General features: G+C 32.4%; 1 protein-coding gene across 1 annotated transcript; it reads left to right on the top strand.

Annotated features, from left to right (window-relative positions):
• The first annotated feature begins 7,981 nt into the window (after positions 1 to 7,981).
• Positions 7,982 to 9,562, top strand: LOC143578066 (anthocyanidin 3-O-glucosyltransferase 5-like). Its single transcript, XM_077061735.1, has one exon. The coding sequence runs from the start codon at positions 8,041 to 8,043 to the stop codon at positions 9,421 to 9,423; it is 1,383 nt and encodes a 460-aa protein (XP_076917850.1). The 5' UTR covers positions 7,982 to 8,040; the 3' UTR covers positions 9,424 to 9,562.
• The last annotated feature ends 635 nt before the right edge of the window (positions 9,563 to 10,197 follow it).

Here is a 10,197-nt window from a genome sequence, read left to right on the forward strand (position 1 = left end):
ACACTCGTCTTCTGATCCCCCGAGATAAGCCGAAGTGAGGTTTATATAACCTCGACAACTTCGCCTAACATACTAGGCGAAGTTGTTATAACTTCGCTTGTTTCCAAGTTCGCCTACATCCCAGGCGAACTTGTGTAAAACACTATTCAAAACCAAAACAAACAATCTAACACGATTACAGATACATACAAAACACGAGATACTGAACTACTGACACTATGCACCAACACCGAATAACCCGAACCGAATAACCTGAATAATCCATTATCCGATTCGATGAACACCCCTAATTTACACACTTCCACATACTTCTCTTTCAAAGAAATTTGGACATTTGGTTGATAAAGAGTCTTTTGTTATCTTATATCTATCATCTTCTTACTTACTCTCAAATGTTTTAATCCAATAATTTTCTAATAATTCAGTTTTCTTCCAATTTTTTTATTATAAGTTTAATAAGCATCTAACGGGTAAAAAAGATTTTAAAAAATTTATTAAAGTATTTTATTATAAGTTTAATTAGCACCTTTTGTTGGAAGCTAGTTCAAAGTTGATCTCTACCCAAAGAATTCTACTTTTTTCATAATAAAGTTGGATCAAAAGTGAGTGTATGCAATAACAACGAACAATTGCTTAATAACTTTAATTTCTGATTAGGGTTCTTCAGCCTTTGTTTGATTACAGACTTTGGCGAATATACTCGTTTATTTTTTACATATTGACAGATTGATCCTTATAAAATTTACAAATACAAAACTGACTGAAACTTGACTTTCTAACATTTAGAACAGAATTATAAAGTAAACTTACTGACAATTTATTAAACCAACATGTCATGCCACTTTAAACATGGTTAAAATAATAACTATTAAGTCTAACAGTCACCCCTTATCTTTTACTTAAGTTTGAATCCTCTTTTGGTGCACTTATTCCATACTTGCTACTTTTCACGGCTCTTTGAATTGATTTGCTTCATCCTACCTCCTTGCATACCATCTATTTCTGAAAAATACTTTTGAAAATACGTTAACACAAAGCTGATGAATGACGTCATTGGCTCAAGAGAATTTTATAATACAAAGCACATTAAGATTTAAGACACATAAAATCTGGTAGTTCCAGCATCTCAACGGAAGCACACACCATATGTGGTAACAACTTACAACCTGTAATCATTTATACACACTAAGCCATCTCATCAGCAGTACGGTCACACCATGATGGGTTTACGGTGAGTACGGCTACAATATGCCTAGTGTAACACATTTACAACTGGATACATTTATAAGTCTACTCATAGCCCATGCTTTGTTAAAACTTAAAAGCACTACCTTATATATCAAAAATGATTTTAAAAGGATCAGTATATTCAATTCCTTTATAAATCTTTTTAGACTCTTAAAATGTGAATAGACATTCACGGATTTAAAAGAGTAAGTGTAGACTCATTGGAAAAGTTGAACATATTCACCTTGTTAATTTCTTGAATTGTCAGTCATTCCCGATACTATTTATGTTCTTGAGCCAATAGTTGCATAATAGGTTCGCATCAAATACCTAAATCATCGTATGACATGGTTTTCTACCTTTACGGGGCCTAGTTTATAGTTTGAAACATTGTTTGAGAATGTTGCATTCATTTAACGGGCTCAAAACTTTATTCTCATTAAAATATTAAAAATTACCTTTAGACGGGCCGTCACATACTTTAGGTGGTCCGTCAAACGTTTGTTAATTAGAATTACGTAACATCTCATTAAATTAAAAAATTAAACCCGAATACATATTTATTTGGGCTCCATGAAAACTGAAGACATGATTATGAAAATTAAATGGTGAAATATTATGGGCTGAAGTTAATTAAATAGAAGCCTGTTGAATAAAAGTGAAGCTGCCATGAATATGTTCGTTTTGGTGACACCATCCACTTTCTCTTTAAATTATATTTCCAAAGTTTTTATTTTTTTCATTCTACAAAAACCTATAAAACAAAATAAAACAATTTAATCTTATTTGTTTAATAATAATAATATCCATGCAAATAATAATAATTAGTATGCAATTAACGTATATTAAAACAAGTTCAAATACGAGCACATAAATTAAGTCGTTCAATATTTATTATTGTTTAGTCGAATTACTTGTTTTCATTTGAAACATTTAAGACCAAGATATAAACCTCTTAGGAATAACATTTAATAAAAACTAAGCCTATTAATTTGAAATGATGGTATTGTGAATATTTGAGGGTTGATAGACAAGTGAAGTTGTCATGTTAAAAGTGATTTGCCATCCTTAAGAATCAGGCTAGAATGGATAGTTGGATTGGAAACCGGCTTATTATATAATTGGTTCGTTCGGGAATTTCAACCGTTTTCATTTGAATCGTCAGTTGGATCGGATGTCAATTATATTAATTTTCGGATCTTAATTACTTATTTCTGTACATTTCGTACCAAGCTAAGAAATTTAAGCATTAGCCGGTTCTTTTTGGTATGGAAAATAATAGAAGTAAGACGGGTTTCACTTTCTTACCAACCAAAAGTTGGCACGTAACACGTACAATAGGGTAATTTTTAGCCTACAAATGCAGGTTTTAGCCTATAAAACAAACAACAAAGTAGAGAGAAGACAGCTAAGCCGTCCTGAACCTTTTAGCGTACAAGATAGACTGCTATAGAAATGCATATGTAGGATAAGCTTAGCCTAAATGTGCATGTGTTAAATCTTGTCTAGTCAGAGGGTGAGTCACTAACTTTTTTTAATCAATTTTTAGTGCCAAAAAGCGTCAATTAAGGCTTAACCTTATTGGCATATGTGGCGACTTCAAATTGGTTAAATTTGAAAATGTTAAGAAGAAAAGTTAATGTCGATTTTTAATAGAAAAAAAGGGTTAAAATGTATATTTTGATAATTTTCCTTTAGAATTTTTGTTTAATCACACGTTAATGTGATATGCTAATAGGCCCATACCTATTGTCCTTGCATGTTAACATCCATTACAAGCCATTATGTGCACTAGGGATGCATAGCCAACGTCTCACAATTACGTATATGCAACATTAAGTGTATTCAAACTATTATAAGACCTGACCAATCCTGCACTGCCATATCATTTTACTCTGAATTACGCTTGACTACCCTAATAGGTGGTGACACAACCCTAAATACTCAAAAGAATTTTATTTTTTATTTAAAATAACTAAACAAAATTAAACATAAACAAATAAAAACTTTGATAATAAATAAAATAAAGATTACAAATTACAAACTAAAAAGAAAAATAATTAATAAAACGTAAATACAAAATTAAAAATAATATTCGTCGTTGAGTACTTGAGTTACACCAGATCTAGAATTTCAAGATAGTTTGTGAGACCTGTACGGAGATGACAATAACATAAATAACTATAACAATAATAACATGCTGCCACGGGTTTAGATGATCATGGTTTTTTAATCCAAAAGTGTCAAATGTGATACTAATAAAATAATTTTCTAAAAAGCAAATTTTATATTACAATTAACTAAAAGAACATGTGTAAATGGCATGAACCGTAAATAAAAAATAAATAAATAGTGGATATAAGGTAAAATGATTTTCACAAAAAAAGGTAAGTATTCTTGATAGTTTTACTATCCCCATCTTTATAACTACACTAAAAAATATTATATATTTTTTTTCATTTTCAGTTAAATAAAACATTTTTTTATACTTTTATCATTACATTTTTTTTCTCCTCAACTCAAATCAATTTTCAAAAAACATTAAAAAATTATAAATTATTAACAGTGTTTCTCTAAATTTACTCGTGAATATAAATTTTTCTCTCTCATCAGCTGACTACTACTTAAAACTATATACAATATAGATAACATATTCACATAAAATACGAAATGTGAATGCTCTAAAAAAATGAACAAATGGACAGGACAAACTTTTTCTTCTACATTAATTGAAACAAAAAAAGAAAAAAAATATTAAATGACATGATCAAATGGTCACCACAAAAGTTACCCGCGAGGGTAAAGACGAGGGGTGACGGGGGTGTTCACCGTAGGCCTGAGCTACCAGAGATGGGTGCCTGAGTGGGCGGTGCACTGCATAAGACCAGCCTCTCGGGCTCACAATTGTTAAAGAAAGTTATACGTGTGTCTATAGAACCAAAGGTTTTAGGCTTAATTTCTAGGAGTGACTTTTTTTTAAAATAGAATTTATATGAATTCCTGAGGTTGTATTAGGGCCCACTTTTTTTTATGACGACCTTACGAATGGGTGTTGGTGTTGTTGTTGTTGTTGACTAACTTATCATTGCGTGCTTTCCAAATGCATCATAAAATCTCCATAAAAATGTGTGCATTAGTTTCTTGATCGGTTTTGACGAGGTTAGTGCTTTGGGAATTTAACAATCACTAGACTGAACCCCCCCTATCCCCAAATCAACAATACTCATGAATACGTCATCTATATAGGTTAATGTCATTAAAAGATATTTTTCATCTCATCAATATCAACTTTTTTTTTACCATAACACATATGTAATGGATAATATATCTTAATGTCCATTCAATAATTACAATTTCAAAACACATGTAGACTTTATTGTAAAAACGCATATGCCCTTATAACTCCCCATAATGCCCAAGGAGGATGGTGTAGCGACTTTATCCGTCTCTATAATGCATTAATGTCCATATAATATCTCCTTACGCATCGCCTTAAAGATCGAAAATAAAAGAGTTGTTACTTGCTAGCAATCTTAGCTTCTTTTGTGTCCAAAAAATATCTTTATCATAAGAATTGCACCGACTTTTTTTTATTTCTTTTGGACTTCCTTCGATGGCAGCTTCACTTTTAATTCAATAGGCTTCTATCTATTTTTATACAAAAACCTTTACAAAGATTAAAAGTTTTAACCTAATATGTTTTATAATAATATCGATGCATTTAACTATAAATGATATGCATTTAAAAAGTGGATAAAAATGACTAAATAAAACCTTTCAATGGCTATATTATGAAGTCAAATTACTCATTTTAATTCGTTTTTACTTGAAACCTTTAAGATCTAAACATAAATTTATTAGAACTTAAGAGTAATATTTAATAAAAACGAAGCTTATTAATTTGAAATTTTGGTGTGGCAAATGTTGGAGGGTTGATAGATGAATCAAGTTGTCAAGTTAAATGTTACCTGTCATTCATTCTCTTAAGTACCGGACTAGAATGGTTGGTTGGACTGGAAATCGGCTTATAAAACTGGTTCACGGGGTTATTTGAATCGTTTTCATATGAATCGTTAGTTGGATCGTATGCCAATTCCTATTTAATTTTCAGATGTTATTTACTTATTTCCTTACATTTCGAATTTCAGCTTCATTCATTATGCTATTTTAACAACTAACTAAATTAAAATACATTCCTCGGTTAGAAAGTCCTTATAAGAAAAAAAAAAGAAGCAGCAAAATTACATACTACCAAATGGGTTTTTTAACCACACTACCTATTCATTCTAGTTTTTATTAACGCCATAAACACACAACCTAATATAAGCGGTTTATATTTGACAAAGCTAATACTTTTTTTAAGTGAGATAGTGTGTATAAATATATTTAAATAAAATAATTTTCTTGCTTTATTTGATGCACATTGTTTAATTAAATATTCAAATCAAGTACTTCAAAAAATCTTTTTCAATCGACAAAATAGTTAAACTGTTTAATCTTTCTTTTGACATTGTAGATCTTAAATAATTCGTAATCAGCTGTAATTTTGAAAAGCTGCGTTTACAAAAACCATGAGTTATGGGAATAATTAACATAATTCTATTGATAATATATATATATATATATATATATATATATATATATATATATATATATATATATATATATATATATATATATATATGCATTTTGAAGAGAACTAAAAGTTTGAATATAACTCTATAAACAGTTTGACCTTCCATTTACCAAACTTTCAACGACAGAAACCATATTAATTATTATTCATTTATTTACTAAAGCTAATATTAATATATACAAACCTTTTTAAAATGGGAGCCTTAATTTCAGAGGGCCTCAAGCTAGGTTTTTGGTTGGGTTATAATGTTATATGGTCCATTGGTTCGTCTGGCCCTCATCTCTTGTCATATCATTTTCTTATGATAACATCGCTGAACGTTAATGAATTTTGAATTCGAAACAGATGGCATGGCACGTTTCATCACTTTCATGACTTAAGGATGCTTGAAGTAATTTGTTTGTTTTTATTTTTATAGTTTTGTCTCATTTGTATTTGGTTTTATGGTAATATCCACTTGTCCAGAAGAGGGGAGGCAGTAGTATTTAATATTTTAATCCTCTTTTGAGTTTTTATATATTTACAAGGGTACTGGCCCTTTTTCCAAAAGAGAAAAAATAAATAAATTATATAGTTAAGTGGAGGATGTTACTTGCACTCTTTTTATGTTTTGTACAAGCTCTTGGTGCAAAATATCAAACTATTACTACTACTAGTAGATGCTTTGCGGCTGCGGCGCTGCCACTACAACTTTAAAAGTTTATTTGTTTGGAGTTTTGCCATGTAAGTTTCAAATATTTCTCTTTCCATCCCTTAAATTTATTTACTACTTTGGTACGTATCTAATTTTGTTACAACGTAACAAATCGAACCAATACCAACTAACTTTTCCATCACAACACACGGTAGCTTTAGAACATGCTATGCATCAGTAACCAAATTTCAAAAGTGTTCCAATTAAGTCACTCAACTTTTAAAAAGTATTCAAATTAAGTCACTCAACTTTCATATTTTATTAAATTAAAGGTTTTAACATGTTTTTTTAGCATTTTTCTTTTTTGTATCACATAGGAAATATTTTTATCTTTTTTTTAATGTTGACGTTGAGTGACGACGTGAATTTTATTTTTTATTTTTGAATTTTGAAATAATTAACGTTTTTTTAATTTTTTTTAAATATAACTACATATATTGCAAATTCCGACCCCCACATCTTATCCTCCATTTCTTTCTTGACGTATAAAAAAATCGGTGAGACTCGATTTGAAGATTTAGTGACCCGATTAGAGAAAAATACGCATGAGTGATCTAATTGGAACACTTTTAAAAGTTGGTTACTATTTTATGAGATATTATATAAATGATTACAAAGCACAAGTTTGGTGTCACAAAGTTTTTATTAATTTTTTTTTGGATTTTAGGTATATTCATATAGGAATCAATGTACTTATCATGTGGTGGGATGGTGAATGGTGATTTACTTAAGGCTTTGGTGTATGTATGTTTTGTGCATGATCGAGTCCACTCTACAACTAAGTTTTTGGTTAAATTTTCTTCTTTTGTGTTCTCTGTGTTTGACTATATGGCACCTCTCTTTTTCTAAACTTTTGGATTAATTAGTTATTGTTTATACCTTTTTTTTATATTTTAAATATGCTTGTTTCTTTTTTTTTTTTTAAAAAATAGGTGTCGAGCGCTCGAATTTGTGTCAACTTACAGCCACATTGTACGGGTTTTACCATAAGTTACACAACTGTCAATACTATTCCGCGTATTTACTTTTTTGGGTGTATTATTGTTACAGTTACGAACCTAACCAATCAAACGAAATTCGGGTCATTGCACCACCGCAACTTGACGGGTTGTTACCTGGTCGTTATTATTATCATTGTTATCAATATATCAAATCAACTCCTTCTACACAATAGATCACATTGCCCCACCCATAATCAAAGAGAACCAATCACCACAGAAATAATTGATTTCATTTACTCCTATGCACATATATACAAATGATCTGATCATGTGAAAACGTTGCCTTTGATTTCACCACCAATCATAAATTATGATATTCCCATTTTCAAGATTGTTCTAGCTTTAAATATCAACTCACTCTTGGTTCATCTAATCATACACACTCACTCTTTCATACCAATTACATGGATCAAGATAATAACAATAACAATAACAATAACAATAATAATAAGCTTCATGTAGCAATAATCTCTAGCCCTGGAATGGGCCATTTACTACCCGTATTATTACTCGGTAATCGTCTAGCCACCCATCATCACCTCCAGGTCACCATCCTCGCAGTCTCCACCCAAACATCACCCGTCGAATCACAACTCTTCAACTCCCACACCGACTCCACCCGCATCAACTTAATCAAAATCCCATCACCAGACATCTCTAACCTACCCCAACCCAATGACACCGTGGTCACACAACTCGCAATCATGATGCGAGAAGCGAGAACTAGTATTCGGTCAACCATATCCGCTATGTGCCCGCGTCCAAACGTTCTCATCGCCGACTTATTCTCTAGTGAATCACTTCCTATAGCAAATGAGTTTCACATGCAAAAATATGTATATGTCCCTTGCAATGCACGTTTTGTGGCATTGACTATGTATTTACCTATTCTAGATAATCAAGTCAAAGGTCAACACGTTGACCAGACCGAACCGCTTAGGATTCCCGGGTGTGTACCGGTTCAAGTTAAAGATGTGCCTGACCCGATGCTGGACCGGAACAACCGGCAATACCATGAGTATGTTAAAATGGGAGTCAACTTCACAAGCTTAAGTGATGGGATTTTGGTAAACACATGGAGGGATCTAGATCAAACAACTATCGACGCGTTAAAGTATGACGAAGCCTTGCGATCCGTTGTGAAGGTTCCGGTTTATGATATTGGACCTTTGGCTAGAGAGGCAGATCCGCCCTATTTAGAGAGAAATAAAGTAATTGAGTGGCTTGACATGCAGCCGCTGGAATCCGTGCTTTTCGTATCATTTGGGAGTGGAGGGACGCCCTCGGCTAAGCAAATAACCGAGTTGGCTTGGGGTTTGGAGTTGAGCGGACAAAGATTTGTGTGGGTGATACGTCCACCGGCTGGCAGTGTGAAGGACAGTATGTTCTTCACTGCTGGGTCTGGTCCAGATGGACCACCAGACTTCCTTCCAGAAGGTTTTCTGGACCGGACTCAGGACCAGGGTTTAGTTGTCCCTTTATGGGCCCCACAAGTGAGAATATTGAACCATATATCCGTTGGTGGGTTTTTGACACATTGTGGGTTGAATTCGGTTTACGAGAGTACTAGAGGTGGGGTGCCTATGATTGCATGGCCGTTGTACTCAGAGCAGAGACTAAATGCTACCCTACTGACAGACGAGTTGGGGGTTGCGGTTAGGCCTGCGGTGTGCCCAGCCGAGAAAGAAGTGGAGAGAGATGAGATAGAGAAAATGGTTAGGAGTTTGATGGAGGGTGAAGAAGGAAAGAAGATGAGAAAGAATGTGAAATCATTAAGGGAAAGTGGTAATCAAGCATTGATGATTAATGGTTCATCATATAAATCAATGTGTGAGTTTATCACTCGTTGTCAATTGAAGATCTAGTAGTTTTCGATATTAATTATCTTGTAACGATTTAATAGTATCTTCTTGTAGAGTGTGTGTACTTTCTTTAATATTATGTTTGCTATTCACATGGTAGTGATTATTTATTATCTGCATGTCATTTTAAATGAAGTGATTATTTATGTTTCCTACTTAGGCGAATTTAGCTTTTTTACATTAATGTTGTAGAAGTAAACTATTTCTTTCATGGGAGAATTACATGTATCTTCTTATTTTAAAACCGAACTACATATATATATTCGGTTCCAAACTTAAATCACATACGTCTCATTCTTTTATAAAGAAAATTCTTGATTGCCCCCAATTCGTTTAAACCTTACTGATCATCTGATTCTTCATCCTTGCGAAACCTCAACATAACCGCCGACGATTGTTTGTGAACGGAGATTCCATCACTGATTGTCATCAGTGATCCCGCTCCCAGAGTCCCAGTTGCGATTTAAAGCAATCTCCGGTAGGGACGTAGGGCTGTTAATCGGGTCAACCAGTTCAGGTTTCGGATTAGTCAAGTTAAAAGAATAGAAAAAAAAGATCACGTTGCGAATTTAGCCTTTTCAATTTACTTACATATTTTTTATTTTAAAAATTATATCATGACCCGCAGTTAAACGAATGTATTATGGATCAATATGATATTTTATTTGAAATGATCATTTAGAAGATATATTTTGAAAGTTAAAAAGTATAAGAACAAATTATATCATGAAAATTTTTATGTAGGCCATTCGGGTTATTCGGTTTAACACGTAACAT

This window comes from Bidens hawaiensis, unplaced genomic scaffold (genome assembly GCF_021521415.1).
Source record: "Bidens hawaiensis isolate Kalapana, Puna unplaced genomic scaffold, B.hawaiensis_p1.1 tig00029009_1, whole genome shotgun sequence".
Classification (NCBI taxonomy): Eukaryota; Viridiplantae; Streptophyta; class Magnoliopsida; order Asterales; family Asteraceae; genus Bidens; species Bidens hawaiensis.